At 43.4% G+C, this 23,845-nt stretch overlaps 1 protein-coding gene across 1 annotated transcript in view; it reads right to left on the bottom strand.

The window, feature by feature from the left end:
* nf1a (neurofibromin 1a) overlaps window positions 1–23,845 on the bottom strand; it is a 153,229-nt gene that overhangs the window by 120,548 nt on the left and 8,836 nt on the right. Inside the window, exons 3-8 of the mRNA XM_077721945.1 lie at window positions 19,746–19,936; window positions 19,417–19,523; window positions 18,103–18,170; window positions 15,638–15,713; window positions 589–746; window positions 342–515 (exon numbers count right to left, since the gene is read on the bottom strand). Of these exons, the coding sequence (XP_077578071.1) occupies window positions 342–515; window positions 589–746; window positions 15,638–15,713; window positions 18,103–18,170; window positions 19,417–19,523; window positions 19,746–19,936 (774 nt within the window). The remainder of the gene's footprint in view (window positions 1–341; window positions 516–588; window positions 747–15,637; window positions 15,714–18,102; window positions 18,171–19,416; window positions 19,524–19,745; window positions 19,937–23,845) is intronic.

Here is a 23,845-nt window from a genome sequence, read left to right as displayed (position 1 = left end):
TTTTTTAAATGGTGGCCAGAAATGGCTAACGGTTCCTAAAGGACGAGTGATTGAATTTATTCACCTTCTTCAAAGTGTGTAAACCCAATCTTTTATTTGTTAAACAACCATTTTTAAGAAGGGATTTTTATTTTAATAGCGCAAAATTGTCTTGTGTTTCTAAAAAGGCAGGTGGGACCGGCGAAGCCAGGCCCCCCTGCTTGAATCATATAAACTAAATGAACTGTGATAGAGTATAGTTGTTGTATATAACCTAAACTTACTGGCTTTCTCACAGTAGTAACAAAAACTATTCCTACTCTCAGCAAATAGAGAAAAAGGAGAAAACTTAAAACTCAAACCTTGAGATCCATCACAATGGACTGGACAAGGAGAAAAATGGTTGAATGATCCTCCCAATTTATATAAGTTGAAGCTTTACACAGTTTTACACAGGCAATAGCAGCGCTCTCCATCAGCTGTTTGCTGCCACCCTGACCGGCTAACGCTTTCCGCAAACTGTCCAGAAACAGTTTCTGTAGGGATAAACAGAAATGCACGTGAGCCAATAATCAGTGAGTAATTTTGGAAATGCCCTCCCCTTCTCACCTTGTTGGCCTTACTATCTTCCACGGTGTCTTTGGAGATTGTGTGCGTGATCTCTGGGCAGAGGATCAAAAGAATGATCTGAAGTGGCCACACAGCAGCCTTCCTTTTGGCACTCTCCGCAAAGTTATCCACCAAATCAAACAACTTCTCAGCGGATTCTACATAAACCAAAGAATAATGAATGCAGACACCACATCTCCAATAAAACCTCAAATTTATCCATTATAAAATACATATATAATGAAATATAGCTATGTCAGGGGTCGGCAACCCATGGCTGCGGAGCCGCGTGCTGCTCTTTCATCCTTATACTGCGGGTTGGGAACATAAATTTCAATTAAAAAAAAAATGAAATTGAAATTAGTTTTTGGGATTATTATTTTGTAGTATTTAATATAAGTGTATTTTCTTTGTCTTATAGTTCTTTCGTCGTTGCGTCGTGTTGGCGACGTCGTTGCAGCGTTCTTTTTTGTCCCTCAAAATAAGTCATACTCGTGAAAATTGGTATACCCCGCAAAATGCCGTCCATTTGTCATGACTTTCAATCCCAGCAAGACCATGTATGGAGAAATATGCATATACATGTGCATGTGCATGTACATGTACATGTGCATGTGCATGTGCATGTTGCATGTGCATGTTGCATGTGCATGTTGCATGTGCATGTGCATGTACGTGAACGGCATCTATAATTGAACGGCACTACAGGAGAAAATTTGAAAAATGGAACATGCCGTAGAAATAGAGGTTTTACGTTACAAATCTGAAGAAAATAGAACATTCAATTTTGCCTGGGCAGATTCATTTACGGTTCCCTCCGATGAGACCAAAAACAAAAGTGACATTGAACAAATAGCGCTGCTCTGCCGATATGTAAACTCTGCTGGACCACAGGTAGAAATGGTTGAGCTGATACCACTAAAAGGCCAGACACTGGGGGAAGACATCTGTGAGACTGTGTTTGATTGTTTTCGAGCCAAAGAAATAAAAACAACCCACCTAGTGTCAGTGGCTACCAATGGGGCACCAAGTAACAGGAAGGTCGTTTGGTGCAGATCTACCTTCCACAGGATGACTGAGGGAGGGTAAGTATAAAGACTGAGAGGTAAGTGATCCATCTTATTCTTGTTGGCATCGGTGAGGCAACTTGTAGTCGCCGGAAAATGGCGCTCAAGGCGGAGAGCTAACAAGTATGAATATGTCATAAATAAATGTCATAAATGTGTCTGGCCTGGGAAGACGAACTTGTGGAGAAGCACTATACAATTTCGTCATACGCTGCTGAGGGTATGATGACTACTAGGCTTTTTGTCAAGTCAATGATGACGACAATGCCTATGTATGATTTTCATTTTTCATTTTTTTTCAAGTATGACTGGAGCACACAGGTTTTGCGGCCTTGCTGCAGAAGTCACTGGATAGATTTTCACTGCCTTCTGCACCAAGAGGAATTTGTGTGCGCAAACCTTTCCTTCAGAATGCACAGAGGTCATGAATGTCATTCAGATTGTCTATTAAATTATGGCAAAAGGTTAAAATTTTGGCAAGATGGCGGCGCGCACGGGTGCAGCGGCTCACTGCTCTCCAGTTTGTTCGCTTTTCTATAGTCGCCAAGACCTAATCACTGTCGGAAGGAAAGGCAAGAAACCTAAATCTATGACCTTCGATATCCCCGAGAACATCCGGAGACCTCCGGGATCTCAGTGGATATTCAGCCCTCCAAAAGTACGACGTAGACGACGAAGAGAAAGAAAACAAAAACGGGGTTGTCGGTCGGGCTTAGCGGTTAGGTTAAGACAACAACCTTTCCGAACCCCGCTTCCTAGTATCTTTCTGACAAATGCCCGATCCATTACCCACAAAATGGATGAGTTGGAACTTCGAGTTGCTACCAACAGCTTCGTAAGGTATTGCCACATTATTCTCATCACGGAAACATGGCTACACCAGCATATACCCGACGCTGCGCTATCGCTAGCTAGCCGAACGCTTTTTCGGAACGATCGTTCCAAAGAACTAACAGGAAAAAGCAAAGGCGGTGGACTATGCATGTACATACACAACGAATGGTGCTGTAACAGCAAGATCATTGACACCCACTGTTCTCCGGATTTGGAGCTATTGGCAATACGATGCAGACCATACTACCTACCGAGGGAGCTAACGGTCGTCATAGTAACGGCTATCTACATACCTCCAAATGCTAACGTCAACACGGCTCTCGACTTACTGCTAACGGCTGTAAATAAACAACAGCTCGACCACCCTGATGGAGTCTTTATTGTCGCTGGTGACTTCAACAAATCAAGTTTAAAGACTGTCCTACCTAATATCCATATCCAATATGTCAAATGCAATACAAGACGACAAAATTCTCGACCATGTCTACTCGAACATCAAACATGCCTATAAAGCTGATCCTCTCCCACATCTAGCTGGATCAGACCATCTTTGTATATCTCTAACCCCTGCGTACAACACACTCCGAACGCAGACAAAGCCAAAAACAAAGTCAATAAAAACTTGGCCCGAGAACGCTCTTTCTAAACTGCAGGACTGCTTTTCCCGCACCAACTGGGAACTTTTTGAACACAACGACCTCCTGGACTATACAGAAAATGTAATCTCCGACATCAGAAACGGCATTGACAACGTCACTACAAACAAACGGATACGAGTTTTTCCTAATCAAAAACCCTGGATGACCAAAGAGACACAAGCACTTATCAAATGCCGTAACACCGCCTACAGATCGGGGGACAAAAGAAAGTATAGAGCTGCCAGAGCAGAGCTGAAAAGGGGCATAAAGAAGGCCAAGGCAGCATATACTAAGAAAATCGAAGAGCACTTCAAAGAAAACAACCCAAAGAAGATGTGGCAGGGAATACGACATATCACTAACTACAAGAACAATTCCATGTCTGTAAACGCGAATGTCTCACTAGCGGAGGAACTGAACCATTTCTTTGCCCGCTTTGAATCTGACAAATCAAACCAAGTGTCAACACTCCCACCACCACCCTGCGACAATACACTGGAGTTTCAGGAACAGGAAGTGAGACTGCTGGTCCAGACGGAATACCTGGCAAGGTGCTCAAAGCCTGTGCTGAACAGCTGGCAGGAGTCTTCACGGACATTTTCAATCGGTCCTTGCAACAATCCATCGTTCCTGCCTGCCTAAAATCTGCCACCATCATTCCTGTCCCCAAAAAGCCAACCATCGGCAGCTTGAACGATTACAGGCCTGTTGCTCTCACGCCTGTGATCATGAAGTGCTTTGAAAAGTTGGTGGCCCGACACATCAGAAAGACAATCCCCCCCTCAGTTGACCCGCACCAGTTTGCTTATAGGGAAAACAGGTCCACTGAGGATGCTATCGCCGTGGCTCTTCACACAGCACTGAGCCACCTGGAGCACCAGGGGAACTATGTGAGGATGCTTTTCATAGACTATAGCTCATCCTTCAACACCATCAAGCCGGACATCCTGAAGGACAAACTCTACCACCTCGGACTATCCTCTTCAATCTGCTGCTGGATAAAGAACTTCTTGACTGGTCGACCACAAACTGTCAGAATGGGTCCACACCTCTCTTCCTCCATCACACTGAACACTGGCTCACCACAAGGCTGTGTACTGAGTCCTCTCCTGTACTCCCTGTACACATACGACTGCACACCAGCCCACCAGTCAAACTCTATCATCAAATTCGCCGATGACACCACTGTGATCGGACTCAACTCAGGCGGGGATGAGTCAGCTTACAGAGACGAGGTCGACAAACTGTCTTCTTGGTGCTCGGCGAACAATCTTACACTGAATACCACAAAGACTAAAGAAATAATCTTGGACTTTCGCAAGCGCAGCACAGACCTGGCCCCACTCCTCATAAATGGAGTATGTGTAGACAGGGTCCAGTTCTTCAAACTCCTGGGCGTCCACGTCACGGATAAGCTCTCCTGGTCTACCATCACCACGGCAGTGGTGAAGAAGGCCCAAAAACGACTCCATTTCCTGAGGTTACTCAGGAGGAACAACTTGGACATTAGGCTGCTGGTTACCTTCTATAGAACCACTGTGGAGAACATCCTGGCATACTGCATTACAGTGTGATACGCTGGAAGCACGGCAGCAGACAAAAAGGCAATTCAGAGAGTGATCAACACTGCCCAGAATATCGGCAGCTGTTCTCTGCCCTCACTGGAAGACATTGCCAGCCCTCGCTACCTTAGCAGAGACGGAACATTATCGGGGACCCATACCACCCTGGTCACAACCTGTTCCAGCTGCTGCACTCTGGCAGACGCTACAGGTCTCACAAAGCACGGAAATAGGCTTAAGGACAGCCATCAAGACTCTAAACTTGCGGACAGAGCTCGTATGTTGATAGTCTCGTAGATCGAACGAACGTTTTCCATTGAAATGAACTAAAAACAAACTAATTTGTTCCATCCCTCTGGAAAAACACTAAAAAAAAGGATATTGGATTTGATTCGTTATCTATTAACAAAGTAACACAACTAGTGGTTTAATAGTAATAAAATGTGTTTAATAGACTAAAATTAGACATATTACACGGAGGGTAGAGAGGCACATAGAGGGAGGCAGCGGGGCCGGGGGGGACTTCCGTGGCAACGCACTAGTAACAGAACAATTTAAATTAACTCGGATTAATATACAGACACTCATCATAGGTGCCGTTCAGAGCGGCTGCTTGTTGCTGTAGGTCCCTAAACCTTCACCCCTATTCGGTATTTTTACAGCTTTTTTATCCTTTATTTTTATGTTTTATTGTCTCTTAAGGTTTTACTTGTTACTTTACCTTAAATATTATATTCCATACTTGAATGTTTTAAAACTTTACTTTCAAGACTACTCCAGGACTTAAGCTGTGCGAGAGGCAGTCTTAGATCTATCTTTGCAAATTTTGGACATTACATCATTACACTGAGCCATGCCTGTGCTGTTTTACACAAAGGATCAGCTGTTAGCGCTACGCAACACCTGGATTCCCCTGGACCTCACCGCGGAATTAAAGAGGAAGTGAAGAGGACGCAGAGCTGGACAAAAATGCCAGGAAAGAAAGCGAAGCTTCAGACCCAGCATTCCATCTATATTATTATGGGGAACGTAAGATCTCTCCTCAACAAGATGAAAGAGCTAACAGCGCTTACCAAATAACAACGACAATATCAAAGAATCTGCATTATATGCTTCACAGAGACCTGGCTGAATGAGATAACACCTGACTATCTTGTCTCCTTAGGTGGCTTTAAGGTGGTGAGTGCGGACAGAGATGCTGAGGAGAGCGGTAGGAAGGAAGAAGGGGGACTAGCTGTTTATGTTAATAGTAGATGGTGCAGTCCCGGGCATATTACTGTGAAGGAGCAACTTTGCACTCAATATATCGAGCTAGTAGCTGTTAGCATCAGGCCGTTTTACATCTCCTGGGAGTTCTCGCACATTATCGTAATAATTGCGTATATAACTCCTTTGGCCGGTACGGCAGTCGCTCGCGAGCTGCTCCACGCTACTGTGTCCCGGCTGCAGACGTCACATCCCCAGGCTCTCCTTCTTATCTCTGGACGGAGAGTTCAAGATGGCGGCACACACGGGTGCAGCGGCTCATTGCTCTCCAGTTCGTTCGTTGAAAGGCAAGATACCCAATTTCACGACTTACTACAAACTGACCTTCGATATCCCCGAGAACATCCGGAGACCTCCGGGATCTCCGTGGATATCCAGCCCACCCAAAGTACGCCATAGACGGCGATGAGAAAGAAGGCAAAAGCGCGGATGCTGGGCAGGCATTGCAGCTAAGCTACAACAACAACCACTCCGAGCCCCGCTTCCGAGTATCTTTTTGACAAAAGCCTGATCCATTACCCACAATTTTTGGCGTGGATCTGGCTTCTACAGGCTGAGGGTAAGTAAGAAGACAGTTCGAGGTAAGTGATCCATTTTATTCTTGTTGGCATCGGTGAGGAAACTTGCAGTCGCCGGATTGATGGCGCTCAAGAGGCGATGCGATGTTTTGATCGAGGTGGAGTGCTAACAAGTCTGAATATGTCAGTTAATGGGTCTTGTCTGGGATGGCAGACTTGTGGAGAAGCATTATCCAATTTCGTCATAGGCAGCTGGGTATGATAACTATTAGGCTTTTTTGTCAAGTCATCGATGGCGACAATGCCTATGTCTGATTATTATAACCATGCTCCCTTGGCTTATACTGTCCCCACGTTCACTCAGTATGTTAAGTGCCACACCAGGCTACAAAAAACTCTGGACCTGCTGTATGCCAACACAAAGCAGGCATACAGCTCTGTCCTCCTGCCCCCACTGGGCCGCTCAGACCACAATATAGTCCATCTGATCCCCACCTACATCCCGATGGTGAGGAAAATAAAACCTACCACGAGGATCATACAAAGATGGACCAAGGAGACCAGCATGGTACTGAGGGACTGTTTTGAGACGACTGACTGGGAGGTGCTGTGCAATTCACATGGGGAAGACATCAACAGCTTGACCTACTGCATCACAGATTATATCAACTTCTGTGTTGAGAATATTGTACCCTCCAAGAAGGTCTATTGTTAGTCCAACAATAAGCCGTGGGTCACCAGGGATCTAAGGGCCCTCCTGAACAAGAAGAGGGCTTTTAGGTCTGGGGAGAGGAAGACTCTTAAAATGGTCTAGAATGAACTGGAGAAAGAGATAATGAGGGGAAACACCGTCTACGGGAGGAGGCTAGAAAAGCAACTCCAAAGAAGCAACACCAAAGCGGTCTGGAAGCGCTTGAGGACCATCTCGGGCCAAGGAGGCAACAGTGGGAGAGGCCCGGAGTCCGGAGACGGGGAGTGGGCCAATGAACTGAATCAGTTCTTTAACAGATTCAGCCCTGCCCCCGCTCCCCTGACCCCCCAGACCAGATGCAACTCCCGCCCTTGTTCTCCTCCTCTTCTTGCTCCCCTTTTTCCACCGGTCTCTGCATCACTGTCGATCAGGTAAAAAACAGCTAAAGAAGATCGAGGCAGGGAAGGATACCGGTCCAGAAGGCCTCAGCTCCAGACTACTAAGTGTGCGGATCAGCTTTGCAAAGTGATTCTGCATATTTTCAACCTCAGCCTAAGTCTGCAGAACGTCCCCACCATGTGGAAAACGTCCTGCCTGGTCCCAGTTCCAAGGACTGCAAACCCCAGGGAGCGAAACCACTTCAGGCCGGAAGCATTAACCTCTCACCTGATCAAGACATTGGAGGGGATCATCCTCAACCACCTCAGAAATCAAAAATCAAAAAATAGAAATCAAAAATCGGTGTCAATCAGATTCTAGGTTGTCATCACTCGATGTTTACCGGGCTTCCCGGTATGTGTGCGTGCCTGTGTATGTGTGCGTGCCTGTGTATGTGCGCGTGCCTGTGTATGTGTACGAGTGTGTGCCTGTGTATGTGTACGTGTGTGTGCCTGTGTATGTGTACGTGTGCGTGCCTGTGTATGTGTACGTGTGCGTGCCTGTGTATGTGTACGTGTGCGTGCCTGTGTAAGTGTACGTGTGCGTGCCTGTGTATGTGTACGTGTGCGTGCCTGTGTATGTGTACGTGTGCGTGCCTGTGTATGTGTACGTGTGTGTGCCTGTGTCTGTACGTGTATGCGGGCCTGCGCCCACGTGCCTGCGTATGTCTGTGCGGGCGTCCGTGCGGGCGCCCGTCTGCGCGCCCGTCTGCGCGTGCGAACAGACGCGCGTACGAACAGACGCGCGTACGTACGTACGAACAGACGCGCGTGCGTACGTACGAACAGACGCGCGTGCGTACGTACGAACAGACGCGCGTGCGTACGTACGAACAGACGCGCGTGCGTACGTACCAACAGACGCGCGTGCGTACGTACCAACAGACGCGCGTGCGTACGTACCAACAGACGCGCGTGCGTACGTACCAACAGACGCGCACGCGTCCGCACGCGCGTCTGTTCTTACGTACGCACGAGCGTCTGTTCGTACGTACGCACGCGCGTCTGTTCGTACGTACGCACGCGCGTCTGTTCGTACGTACGCACGCGCGTCTGTTCGTACGTACGCACGCGCGTCTGTTCGTACGTACGCACGCGCGTCTGTTCAGACGTACGTACGTACGTGCGTCTGTTCGTACGTACGTGCGTCTGTTCGTACGTACGTACGTACGTGCGTCTGTTCGTACGTACGTGCATCTGTTCGTACGTACGTGCGTCTGTTCGTACGTACGCACGCGCGTCTGTTCGTACGTACGCACGCGCGTCTGTTCGTACGTACGCACGCGCGTCTGTTCGTACGTACGCACGCGCGTCTGTTCGTACGTACGCACGAGCGTCTGTTCGTACGTACGCACGAGCGTCTGTTCGTACGTACGCACGCGCGTCTGTTCGTACGTACGCACGCGCGTCTGTTCGTACGTACGCACGCGCGTCTGTTCGTACGTACGCACGCGCGTCTGTTCGTACGTACGCACGCGCGTCTGTTCGTACGGACGCACGCGCGTCTGTTCGTACGTACGCACGCGCGTCTGTTCGTACGTACGCACGCGCGTCTGTTCGTACGTACGCACGCGCGTCTGTTCGTACGTACGCACGCGCGTCTGTTCGTACGGACGCACGCGCGTCTGTTCGTACGGACGCACGCGCGTCTGTTCGTACGGACGCACGCGCGTCTGTTCGTACGTACGCACGCGCGTCTGTTCGTACGTACGCACGCGCGTCTGTTCGTACGTACGCACGCGCGACTGTTCGTACGTACGCACGCGCGTCTGTTCGTACGTACGCACGCGCGTCTGTTCGTACGTACGCACGCGCGTCTGTTCGTACGTACGTACGTACGTGCGTCTGTTCGTACGTACGTACGTACGTGCGTCTGTTCGTACGTACGTACGTACGTGCGTCTGTTCGTACGTACGTACGCATGTATGTATGTATGTATGTATATATGTATGTACATACATACTAGCGTATGCTAGCGTATGTTATGCTAGCAAGTTTTTATTCTTTTTAAAAAAAAAAGACAGAATGAGCAAAACTAAGTTTTATTTTTTATTTATTTATTTTTTATTTAAACATACACAAAAACATCAAACATCTTCTGTGTCTGATATAGTTCTGCCTAATGGGGGAGTTTGCCGTCCAATTTGTAGCTTCTTGTCACTGTCAGTGCTTGAGTTGTCGCCGGGGTATTCTGGGAATGTGATGCCAACTTTGGACAAAGGATTGAACTACTCTTGGTAGGAGAGTATGCGACATATCCATCACAACAGTTTACCAACGAACCATATATCCTCGAGGACATCTCGAGACCACCGGGATTTCGGTGGATAGTAAGCCCACCAAGCGTACGACGGAGGCCGCGAAGGGTTCTAGCGTTACATATCCAAGGACTGGTGCTGCAACAGTAGGATCATTACCACTCACTGTTAGCCCTGCTTTGGCTCTTGGCAGTTCAGTGCAGGCCCGTCTACCTACCAAGGGAGCTAACAATTGTCATTGTAATAGGTGTTTACATGCCACGGGGTGCTAACATTAGCATAGCATTTAGCCTCATGCTAGCGACTTAAAACAAACATCAGCTTAGCCACCCTGATGGAGTCTTTATTGTCACCGGAGATTTCAACAAAGACTGTTCTGCACAAATTTATCCAGTATGTGAAGTGTCATACCAGAGGAGATAAAACTCTAGACCAGTTTTCTCAAACCTGTTCCACATAGGGCCGCAGTGGGTCCTGTTTTTTGTTCCAACCGATAAAGTGCCGACATTTTAACCAATCAGGTGTCTTTAAAATTAGTAGCACCTGACTCTAAATAAGTGATTGCACTTGCAAAAGGTATCCTTGTTGAGTTGGAACGGGAACCTGCACCCACGGCGGCCCTTTGAGGGCCGGTTTGAGACCACTGCTCTAGACCATGTTTATTCTAACATCAAACATGCTGATAGAGCCACACCCCTCCCTCACCTTACTGGATCCGACCATCTCTGCCTGTCCCTCACCCCACTCCAGAAGCGAAAAAGGCTACAAATGGACATAATAAAAACATAGCCTGAGGACGCCCTTTCTCAGGAGCAGGACTGTTTTTCCCGCAATTTGGGAACGTTTTGAACACCAAAACCTCGAGGACTACATGGACACTATACTTTCCAACATCAAAAACTGTACAGAAACAGTCACTGTTAATAAGCGTATCAGGGTTTTTCCTGACCAAAAACCCTGGACGACCAGTGAAACACAAGCACTCGTCAAATGCAGTAACACCGCCTTCAGGTCAGGGGACAAGTTACAATACAGCGCTGCCAGAGCAGACCGGAAGAGAGGCATTAGAAAGACCAAGGCAGAATATACAAGGAAAATTGAGGGGCACTTCACAGAAAATAACCCAAAGATATGGAAGAGAACATTATCAATTAAAATGACAATAATGTGTCTGTTAACGCAAATGTCTCACTAGCAGAGGAACCAAACTGTTTCTTTACCCACTTTGAGACTGATAAATTGGATTCATTCACTGAAGCTTCAGGAACATGAAGTGAGACAGGTACTGCGGAATGTGAACACCAGGAAGGCTGCTGGAGTACCTGGGAAGGTGCTCAAAGCCTGTGCTGACCAGCTGATGGGGTTTTCACAGAGATCTTCAGATGTTCCCTGCAACAATCCATCATCCCATCCTGCCTGAAATCTGCAACCATTGTCCCTGTCCCTAAAAAGCCAACCATTGACAGCCTGAATGATTATAGCTCCGTTGCCCTAAAGCCTGTGATCATGAAGTGTCACCTGGAGCACCAGGGGAACTATGTGAGGATGCTTTTCATTGATTATAGCTCAGCTTTCAGCACTATAATACTGGACATTCTGGGAGACAAACTTTCCCACCTTGGACTATGCTCTTTCATCTGGATTAAGAACTTCTTAACCAACCGTCCAATAGCTGTTAGACTTCGTTCCCACCTCTCCTTCTCCATTACATAAATGGAAACTTGACTGTCTCAAGTGACACGTTCAGCAGAAAAGTCATGTGAACGAGAATGAGAAGTGAGAAGGGCAGATGGGTAAAATAAGGTAAAATTTAAGTCGGACTTGTGCATATTCTAATTGCATTAACGAAGATGTTTTATTCATAGATATTTTTTTCATTCATTTTTTAAACCGGTTTATCCACTTTATCACTTGCGGGTGGTGCTGGAGCATTTCCCTGCTGACTTTGGGCCAGGGGCGGGGGACAAGCGATAACCCTTTATCGGTGGCCAGCTGATTGCAGTACACAAGGAGATGGACAGCCATGCATACTCACACCCATACTTAGGGGCAATTTTAGAGTTTCCAATCGGCCTACAATGCATCTTTTTGGGATGTGGGAGGAAAACGGAGTACTTCGAGAAAACCCACGGAGACCCAGGGAGAATATGAAAATTCAACACAGATGGACCTACCTGGATTTCAACCCAGGACCCGTCAAGAAATAATCCTGGACTTTTGCAAACAGCGCATATTTCGCCCACTCCTCATTAATGGAGTATGCATTGAGAGGGTCCAGTCCTTCAAATTCCTGGGGGTACACGTCACGGACAAGCTCCCCTGGTCTACCTACACCACGGCAAGCTTCTTGTAACCTTCCACAGAGCCACTGTGAAGAGCAGACTGGTATACTGCATTACAGAGCGGTACGCTGGAAGCAAGGAAGCAGGCAGAAAAGCTATGCAGAGAGTGATCAACACCGCCCTGGGACCCATACCACCCTGGTCACCACCTGTTCCAGCCGCTGCCCTCTGGCAGACGCTACAGGTCTCACAAAGCACGGACAAATAGGGAGGTTTCACCCTGCAGCCATCAGGACTCTGAACTTGCGTTAGCACGACACACAATCTGTAATATCTTAGATCGTGCTATATTTTAGAATTGACCTTGCCAGGATGTGACTTTTTATATTTTCTTATTACTTTTTAATGTTTTTTTTACTGGGAAAAAACATTGTGGAGTAGCACCACCAATTTCGTTATACACAGCTGTGTTTGATGACAATAAAGGCTTTTGATTTGATTTTTTCTTTTTTTTTTAATAAGTAGGTTTTCAGCTATTTCTTAGTCGAGAGACTGTGGAATTGAATATGCTTTGTAGGCAGTGTAGGTAAAAATGAGTCTTTCCATAGCTAATTTAATTATCTCAGCAGGGACAGCGCATGGAATGGTGGCTTTGTTTCTGACTCTTAAGACAGCCAGGGAGCGTCACACTTTTGGCCCCGAACTAGCCACATTTTATGAGGCAGGCGCGGCGTTTGTGAACACAAAGTTGGAAAAACCAAGTTGTGTATTGGCAGAGATGGGATAGAGGGGGGATACTGGGGAGAGATGAGAGAGCTTGCGTTGGGACCTTACTTTTCCGTGCCTGACCAAGAAGGAGAACTTTGAACTCCTGGAAAGAGCCCATCCCGGTCTGTTTTATTGTGTACTTTTTTTCCTCATTTTCTAATTCACTTGATTTAGTTTATATCATTTTATTACCTAGGAGCAAAGTTTGTATTTTCTTCTGTCCGTTTGAGACAATAAAATAATTTGCGAATAGAAAAGCCCGGCCTATCTGTTAGTTACATCGGACACAAAAAATAGCATCTTCGACAATAACATAGCGCTAAAAAGAAAACGTCAAAGTCAAAGGGCAGACGCTGGGCTAGACTTCTTCGGCCACATGATTCATTTACACCAGCCGAGGCTTGCTTTGAAGTCAGCAGTGGGTATGTTTAACTCTTTGGCAATTTCCACGGCGTATGCACACACCCTCCTGTCGAGCTCTTGGAAGCCGCCATTTTGAAGACCACAGAAAGTTTTTCTCATACTGATTATTTTTTAGGCACTCTTTGTTCACTCTGCATCTGCGCCCATTAGGCTCTGTGAGAGCATATTTCACAGCTGCTTTGCACTTGTTTGAAGGCTTTGCCTCATTTACCACCATCATCATGAAGTTTGCGTCATAACTTCTCAGCTGTCCGTTAGCCAGGGTGATCATCGAGCTACTTTTCTCCAGATTGTCGGTAAGTTTCTCCATTTTCTGTTTTCACTTCTTATTTTCTTATTTTCATGGTTACCGGTATTTATATTTCTGGCCTACGTGCTACCACGATAATTATTTTTCATTGTGACAGGGGTTTGCTTTGGCCAAGGGAGTTAAGTTTAGCATTCGCTTAAAAGATAGCTGGCGCCATTTAGCAGAGCGAATGGTGTGGGATAGAGCTGCCAACTGGCTTAATAATTGTTTGTTCATGTCGAGCCACGTGGCCAAACTGGTTTTACAATTGTTTGTGAAGACAGTGGAATGTAGGATAGGCTAACTAGCTGGCCTTGAAATTGTTTGTTCGCACCGCAAAAATATAAGATAGCTACTAAGCTGGCCTTGCAATTGTTTGTTCGCCTCACGAAATGTAACAGAGGCTGGCTAACAGGGTTTGCAATTGTTTCCTTGTATTGTGGAATGTGGCCAACTCGCTTTGGAACTGTGTGTTCAAATCACGCAATATAAGATAGGCTGCAGAAGTTTGTGAGAGCTATAAAAAGTGTTTTTCCACACAACTTAAACCTGCAAATTTCTAACCATATTAGCCTAACCCTAACCCTAACCCTGTCCTACATCAGTCTTAGAAATATTACCCTGTGCTCCTATATAAAGACTGACCCACTGTTCATTAAGAGTTCTCAGAGTTCCCATTCTGCAGTCCGGTAATAAACCTATTTCAGATTAAATTGATCTCTCTTTCTTAACCTCTTCCTGAAGTTGTATTTTTCAGATCTATCAAATGGGTATAATATCTAGACCCCAAAGTAAGACAATCCTGACCTTTTCAGTCGTGGGATGTGGAATGTGGCCAACTCGCTTTGGAACTGTGTGTTCAAATCGCGCAATATAAGATAGGCTGCAGAAGTTTGTGAGAGCTATAAAAAGTGTTTTTCCATACAACTTAAACCTGCAAATTTCTAACCATATTAGCCCAAAGTTTTGTTTACATAAACCCTGTCCTACATCAGTCTTAGAAATATTACCCTGTGCTCCTATATAAAGACTGACCCACTGTTCATTCAGAGTTCTCAGAGTTCCCATTCTGCAGTCCGGTAATAAACCTATTTCAGATTAAATTGATCTCACTCTTTCTTAACCTCTTCCTGAAGTTGTATTTTTCAGATCTATCAAATGGGTATAATATCTAGACCCCAAAGTAAGACAATCCTGACCTTTTCAGTCGTATATTTGGGCCAATATGGTATTAAATGAATATGTGCGTAATTGGAAGGTGAATGGAATGTGCAATAGTCATTGTAAAACATGTATGAAATAAATAATCTCCATTTGCATTTTATGGATGGGGCTGTACAAGATCAAAAAATACCTACAGCAATACCTCTACCTAGGAGATCAATTGATTCTAAAACATATTTAAACACATGAATAGAGCAGTTGTATGTAAATTCTCTAATTCGTTCCACGATCCTAAAAAAAAAACAATTACTCCCTTTAAAAATGATTAGTGTTCCAATTTTGCAAATTTTGAAAGATAATAATACATAAATGATTTTTTTAAAAAAGGTAATGTATTAAAAGCAATAAAACAAATTAACACATTCATATAAACATCAAAACAACTTCAAATTATGAATTCAAAACAACTTTGTAATAAATAGAATTTGCAATATCAACCATAAATGGATAAGAGGGCCTGCTTCATCGTTTCATTGCCACCAGTAACTTTAAATAAAGAAGAAAATTGCTTTAACTATATTCGAGAAAAGAAAATCATGGAGTTGTTGGGAGACAGCCAATTGGAGGCCAGCGAAGAGTAGGTAGATTGGCAATCATGTCACAACCCTAAAATAATAATTTCAAAATAAATTAACGGAAAGAAGAAATGTATTGATACTTTGGGGGATTTCATAACTTAGTTCTTATTTTCATATATTGGGAGTCTAAATTGCATATCAAAGGGTGTCATTAACCTGAAAATGTCATTTTTTAAGAAGTACGACTGTAATTATTTATCAGTTCTTTTTGTACCTGCCATATCTGTTTGAGGTCGTTGGTAAAGCATGGTGAATTCGTCTGGGTAGTTTTCTACCCAGTTCCAAAATGCCTGTCAAAAACCAACACAGTTAGAAGAGAGGCTCTGCTGCAAATGTCAGAGCTGCCAACTAACCCGGAGTTTCCGGGATTTACCCGGAATTGCAACGTAAACTCAGGGACACCGGACCGCCTCCCTAAAGTCTGAAAATCCCCAAAACATTGTCACTTAATTTTTTTTTTAAGCAACCATTTTGGAAATGTACCAAATTTCCAATTTTAATGCCTCGAAATTCAAAAACTGCAATAACACCATGGCGCCATAAAGCAAGACAATGTGGCCGATGAATGTCATTTATTTCAAAATAGAGAAAAAATAAACACATAAAATGCCATACTAAATTTATCTTGGAATGAAATTCAGGAAAAAAATTCCGCTTTGATTTTATTTCTTTGTATTTCTTGTCCGTAAGTGACAACTATTGCAGTAATATGAACCATCGGGGGAAAAAAATCGGGATATTTCGAGATCAGAAGCAATTTGGCCGCCACAACACCTTAAACATATGGTAAGAAAATTGTAATTTCTGCCTATGAAAAGCATGAGGTTCTTATCAAGATAGTTATTTCAAATAGATTTTGATATTTTGGATTTACAAAGACAAAGTTAGGCATATTAACTTTCTAATGATATTGACCCTAAAAATGTGCTTTTGATTCACACAGTACCTCAGAAAATAGGTGCTCGGACATTTGGTTGCCGGTCAAATGGTGACAGAGTTTACTGTTTAAACCAGCTCTCAAAATTATATGAGAGAGTTAATAATATCTAAGTACTGTTGAAAACAGTCGATATTTAGATATGAAACTTTCTCTCATGAATATAATTTTGAGCGCTGGTTTCAACAGTACCAGTACGACCAAAAGACCAGAGACCAAAAGGGACCAAAAGACCGGCGACCAAACGACCGGTCACGCAGAAAATACCACGCGCGATGATTTTACTCGGATAGAAGCCGCTTTTGTCAGAAAAAAATATATATATTACTGAATCGAGGGTACGCTTTATATGCGCATAACACAGACATGCGCGGACCTGCAACTTGGCGCCGCCATTGCGATGTGACATCATGATGCATGCCGCTGTGACGAAAGACGTGGCACAATGCGCCTGCTACGGTCATTTAAATCAAATGAGAAAAGACGAATAGATAAAACGCAAAAAAAATTCTTTTGACCGCTCTGAATGCAATTTATGAAAAAAAACATCTTGCATAAAACGGCAAACGTTCCCGTCATGGCTTGCTTGGGGCATGACCACCTTAGCGAGGTCGGGGCGCGGTCATCTTAGCGAGGTCGGGGCGCGGTCATCTTAGCGAGGTCGGAGCGCGGCCATCTTAGCGACGTTGGGGTGCTGTCAGCTTAGCGAGGTCGGGGCGCTGCCGTCTACATTTTGTACGTCAGACGCGAGTAGCCATTATTTTGAAATAAAACAAAATTCCACTTTGATTTTTTTCCCGGTTTCATTTCTTGTTCGAAAGTGACAATTACTTGAGTAATTTGAATCATTGAAATAATTGAGATATTTTGACATTAGAAGCAATATGGCTGCCACAACATCTTAAACTCCTGATAAGATTTTTTTTTAATTTCTGTAATTAGAAAGCATCAGGTTCTAATCAAGATACTTTTTTGAATTAAATAATTTGATATTTTGCATTTACAAAGACATGCATATTAATATCCTTATGATATTGGTCATAATAATGGGCTTTTGGTTTATACAGTATCTCAGAAATACCAAGTGTGATGATTTTTCGTTAGATTTACCTTTCAAAGTAACACATTTGTACTCCCTATTAAAACCATGAATATGGCGGTGAAAATTGGGAATCGGGAGGCGGCTTATACGCTGGAAATGGTAAAGTTCAACAATTTTAAGGCTGCGGCTTATACGCCCGTGCAGTTTATATGCGAGTAAATAAGGTAACTTCATTTCTTTAGCGCAGTGGTCTCAAACCGGTCCTCAAAGGGCTGCAGTGGCTGCAGGTTTTCATTCCAACTCAACAAGGATACCTTTTGCAAGTGCAATCAGTTAATTAGAGTCAGGTGCTACTTATTTTAAAGACACCTGATTGGTTAAAATGTCGGCACTGGATCGGTTGGAACAAAAACCAGGACCCACTGCGGCCCTATGTGGAACCGGTTTGAGACCACTGCTTTAGCGGAAACTTAAAAAGTAAACAGGCATGACACCATGCCTGAGTCATCCGCTGCATGTGAAAGGTGAAGAGCCAGGCATGAACCGCTACATTTCCCTCCAGTATAAAAGCAGCCAGTAAAGTACCGGCACACACTGTCTGAAACATAATATTATAATAATATAGAAATATTTAGTCAATAGATAAGGGAAACCTTGGTAGTGGATTAAAGTATCAATAAAAAAGAAAGCCTCAACGTACCTTTTCTAAACTGTTGATGACTGCTAGTTGCGCAGGCTTTTTAAGGGCTCTGAACTTCAGAACAGTTTCTGTAAAGACAAATCCAACAAGTAAAAAATGTGAAAATAAGACACGGCCAGCGGGAATGTTTCGTTCAACTAGAGCTGGGTGATAAAACGATAAACTAATCTCAACCGATTGTCTTCTGATTATCCGATATAGTGTCTCCAGCGTGTTCAACGCAGACCCCACGGCCTCCTCCTGGTGGGACGTTCACAGAATATCTCCCTAGGGAGGTATGCAGGGGGCATCCTGATCAGATGCCCAAGCACACTCATGAGGCTCCTCTCGACCCAGAAGACCAGCGGCTTTAGTCCGAGCCCCTCCGAGATCATTTCAGCCGCTTGTATTCGCGAGATCGTTCTTTCGGTTCATGACCCACAGTTCGTGACCAACGATGAGGGTGGGAACGTAGATCGACTGGTAAATATTGAGCCTTGCCTTTTGGCTCAGCTCCTTCTTCACGACAGACCTCTGATGCTGCACGGATCCGCCTGTCAATCTCCCGCTGCGTTTTTCCCTCACTCATGAACAAGACCACAAGATTATAAACTCCTCTACCTGAGGAAGGACCTGATCCTAGACATGGAGAGTACAGGCCACCCTTTTCCTACTGAGGACTATGGTCTCAAATTTGAAGGTGCTGATTATCATCCTGACCGCTTCACACTCATCTTCAAATCGTTCCAGCAAGAGTTGGAGATCAAGGCCTGATGAAGCCAAAACGCCATGGCTGTGCCAAGATATTCTATCCATAAACATTATGATCAGAATCGGTGACATAGGGAAGGGCTGGCGAAGTCGAACCCCCACTGGAAACAGATCAGACTAACTGTTGGCTACGCGGACCAGACTGACACCTGTCATTTTTGGGACCGGAAAATAGTCAGCTTGCTAATAGTGATTTCTTCAGGTTTTTGTTTTATTTATTTCATAGTGCACAGCAACTTTTTGGTTTAAGGCTAATTTATAAAAATAAAGATGCCTGTTAAAAATTCTGCAGGTTCTATCTATTCTTTACTTTTCATAGTGTAAGGAGGGAGTTATTTTAATTTCACAACAGAACAACAAAATCATCATATTTCATATTCTCTTTTGTTATAAAGTAACAGTTACTTTCATTTTGTAATAAGGAGGAAAGTAATTTATTATTTTTTTAGAGAAATTTGAAGTTTCAAATTTGAAACAAAATAGTTGTGATAAATATTGTAAGACTTTTAATCGAATTGTGATAGTGCCTAGCTCTGACTTCAACCCTTAAAGAGTGCATACAACCTTGTAACAGTCTCTTCAACTTAGAGCAGTCCACATTAATGTACTGCATAAGCTCTATGTCATGAACATCCACATTGTCCTCCACGCAAACCGTTAGCTCCTGTAGCCTAAGAATAAACACACGCAAACAAACAAAATGTAATGAGCTGGTCTAGTACTGAAGAAAAACAATGTCATAAAAACATTCCAGAAGACAGAGTTAACCAAATGTAGTGTACCAGTAGTAGCCCTGATATCAGGGGTTTTACACTTACTTTAAAATTACCATTGTATCACTGTTAAATGTACAAAACAAATGAGAAATGCCAAAAATTGGGATATCTAAGTACCTCGTCGAAATCCGGCTGAAAACAGCGTTGAAGTTGTTGCAGCTGAGAGAGAAGAGAACAGCAGAGGCTGAAGCTCTAAGTTCAAGGGCATGCTGATGACCCTCCCTATATGTGTGAATAAAATGACAGATTTCTGGCAAAAGCTGTTTGACTAGCATAGTCTCATCCAGGCGCAGGCAGTCTTTGGATTGCTGTTAAAGGAAGACCGTAGCGTATGAATTAGAACTTCAAAATATGGTTTATAACACAAAAAAACTAGTAATTCTAGAAGAAACAATTTTACAAGTCATATTATGACAGGGGTCAGGAATTTTTTTGTTTGATTGAGCCTTAAATGCCCATTTTTAAAAATGTATTCCTGCGAGAACCATTCCATTAAAGATGAAGATAATTAAATGTATGTATTTAAAAAAACAGACCAAGCATTTTTAGAGTGTAGTAATGTATCTATAAAACACAGTCTGAAACGGCGCACTCTGAGTTGCGTGTTTTTTTGTCAATACAAAAGGCGCTCGGCGGATAGGGCGCTAGCATGCTGCAAGGCTTGTGCAAGTTGTGCTAGCCGCTAGCGTGTTTTTTTTAAACAAGCATGACGAGAACTAAGTTTTATTGTGCTTTATTGAGGTGAAAGGTACACACGTTAATATAAATTAAAGCAGGTAAACATATACAAAACAGTTTAACTTCTCACTTCTGTATCTGATAAAGAGTTCGGGCAAGTGAGCGAGTTCACCATTCAACATGCTATGCTCCATCTCACTGTCAATCAGAGTTGGCGTCACCGGGGTATTCCCAGAACTTGATGCCGGCTTTGGCAAAAGCTCGAACAATAGTGCTGGCCGACACTTGAGCCCAGTTATCCACAATCCATTGAGTGACCAGACACTCGGGCCTTCTTCCACGCCGATTCTCCTCGCTTTTATATCGTGTTAGATCCATGGCTTCAGTCCAATTTCTAAACGATCAAACCCACATTCTGTTGTCATTTTATGTCGGGTATTTCCTCTGTATAGCTCTAATATGTTGATTGTTATTGAGTGTGCTTTGAGGGGTTTCCACCACTACGAGCCCACGGACGTCAGCACCACGCTGATTTAGCTCGCTGTTATATTGTATGCGATTCATGGCTTCAGTCCAATTTCACTCCTTACACCCTTGCATTCTTTTGTTATTTCACATCAGGCATTTCCTGTATCTAGCTCTGTGTTGTTTCATTGAGTATTGAAAGGGCTTGTCCTACGAGCACACGGAAGTCAACTTCCTTGACACTCGTCTGGGAAGTTTTGAATGGATTTACCGTAATGGTTGGAATATGCGGGAATACTAGTTTTAGGGTGAACGTTCACTGGGTTGATCGCAATAAGTAGCATTTCGGCAAGAAAGGAAACCAGCCAGTCAAGCGGTCAGATTCACAAAAAACATTGAATGTAGTGAATAAACAAGGCGCACCGACTGACTGGGCGCATCAACCAAAGAGAAAAATTTTAACTTTTAAGTGTGGCCAATAAGTGTGAAAATATGGTATCAATTTTAATTGCATTTTTAATTGAAGCCAAGAATGAAAAGAAACTTCTTGCCATTATGAGACTTCTGACACTACTGAGACGATATCGTTTTACTGATTTCTTCGTAATCTGGCTGATATGCAGGTTGAGCTTCATGCAAGCGTTGAGACTTTCATCAGTTAGACTGATCTTAGATTAGTCTTGATGTGTTTTAGATGTGAGGACTGCTCACATGTATACACACAGCCGAACATGGTCAATAGAACAACGCTCATTCGCTGCAGTGTGTGGTATGTGACTGGAAGCGCTTTCCATGTTTTCACAATCAGTTCTTCTGTGCGTGGAAGTTTATTCAGCTCTGTCCACTTATCAGTGAAGTCGTCAAAATGTTCATTAGCCTCATAAAGCATTAATGTTTTGGCAAACTCGCCATCAGTATATGGCTTTCCGTTCCTCACAATCGCTAATGCTCCAGCAAAACTAGCTGAATTACCTTGTCTGGTCCATACACGTATTGCTGCTTACGAGCCTGGACTTTCGTCTGTAGCTCTTTGCCTGCCTTCTTTCTGCTATACTCAGCAGAATATTTAGTTGCAAATGTAGCATGTGGTGTCTCAAAGTAACACTTGATATCTGAGCATTTCATTGAAACAATTTTGTCATTGCGTATTGTAGACAGGAAGATGAGTCTCCTCTCTCTACAAATACGAGTTCTCCAGCCCACTCGTTATGAAATATTTGGTAATTGTCATATTTTTTTCTCTTTGCCATCTTCATTTGTTGAGTTTGAGTTAGATTTATTTGATATGGGACAGCACGTATTAATGAACATATTAATATCCATGTTAATGTATTGGGGTAGACCTGCCAACTGGCTGAATAATTGTTTGTTCATGTCGATCCAATGTGGCCAAAATGATTTTACATTTTTTTGTTAGGACAGTGCAATGTAGGATAAGCCAACTAGCTGGCCTTGTAATTGTTTGTTCGCACCATGAATTGTATAGCTAACTCGCTGGCCTTGCAATTGTTTCCTTGTATTGTGGAATATGGCCAACTCGCTTTGGAACTGTTTGTTCGAAACGCGCAATATAAGATAGGCTGCAGCAGTTTGTGTGAGCTATAAAAATATTATGTTTGCATACACTTAAACCAGCTAAATGTCTAACCATATTAGCCCAAAATTTTGTTTATATAAACTCTGTCATGTATCACTGTTTTAGAAATATTAAAAAGACTGACCTAGTGTTCAGTCAGAGAGAATTGCGAGGAAGGCAGGCTGTGAGAGGTTCACAGCTGTCGAAGCATTCTCCAACCATTCTGCAGTCCGGTAATAAACCTATTTCCTATTTAAATTGATCTCATTCTTTCTTAACCTGCTCCTGAAGTTGTATTTTCAGACCTATCAATGAACATATGTATATATGTAAGATTGTAGCCATGGGCTAATTTCCATCTTTTGTCCCTTGTGTAGTTACAAGATAAATGATGTCACATACACAAACTACACTAGACACACACACATTAAGACAGCATAATTTCAGATATAGATCAGTCATGATCAAGATTTTGTTCATCTAAAAGCCAGGCTTTGAGATGATTGTTGAAGAGGTTCAGAAACGGGAGTTCACGTATGTTAATTGGTATTGAGTTTCAGGTTTGAGCGGCACGGACAGAGAAGGTGATTTGGGTGAAAGCACTCTTTTTAGAAGGGAACTAGACAGTCACAGTCACCTCTAGAGCCAGCCGTTGTTGATGTGACATATTTTTTGTACAAAATCTTGCAGTGAAATGCTTTAAACTTTCAATAAAGCAGATGTAATTTTTCCTCACTTGACCTTGTAGGCACCTTGTCAAATAAAAATCACTTATTTATGTCTGACCTGGTGTCGCCCCATGTGTACATAGGACAGCTGGGATGCGGTGAGAGAAAAAAAACAGATGGAACTGCTGCAAATATGTGATAATATCTTATATTTTGAAAGCTAATTTAACATTTAATTTAAGTTTTTAAACTTTGATAATATAGGCTGAACCAAATTATTTTCAGTTGACTGATTGAAATGGTAGATTTGTCCGTGAGCCAGATGAAGTCACCAAAAGAGCCACATCTGGCTTGCGAGCCAAAGTTTCCTGACCCCTGTATTATGGTAAAATTCATAGACCATAAATTAAGTTAAAAGTTTGTCTCTGGACCAGTACCCATCGGCGAGCTACCAAGTGCCGGTCCGTCAGAATAAAATAATGTTTTCAATCTCCCCTCTGACTTGAAATGAGAAAATGTTATAATAATGAAAACAATACTAATACAATGATAATAACGCTAACAGTAACAGTAACAGAAACGATAATAATAATAATAACTTTGTTTTTGCTATCGTAGGTCGTTCTTGCACTGACCCAATTTTACCGGTCCGCAATGAAAGAAAGGCTGGGGACCACTGCTTTATACATTAAAAGTAGAGATCAATGAACATTCAAATGTAAACCATAAATGTAGCCAAAGACAACAAGAATGATGCGCCAAATTATGTAAAAGGCCGAGAAGGACAACATCTTGCTTTTTTTCCTGTTTTGTTAGGAAGGATTTTGCAT

This window comes from Stigmatopora nigra, chromosome 8 (genome assembly GCF_051989575.1).
Source record: "Stigmatopora nigra isolate UIUO_SnigA chromosome 8, RoL_Snig_1.1, whole genome shotgun sequence".
Taxonomy (NCBI): Eukaryota; Metazoa; Chordata; class Actinopteri; order Syngnathiformes; family Syngnathidae; genus Stigmatopora; species Stigmatopora nigra.
The sequence above is the reverse complement of the archived record's forward strand: the minus strand, read 5'-3'. Positions and strand labels throughout refer to the sequence as shown.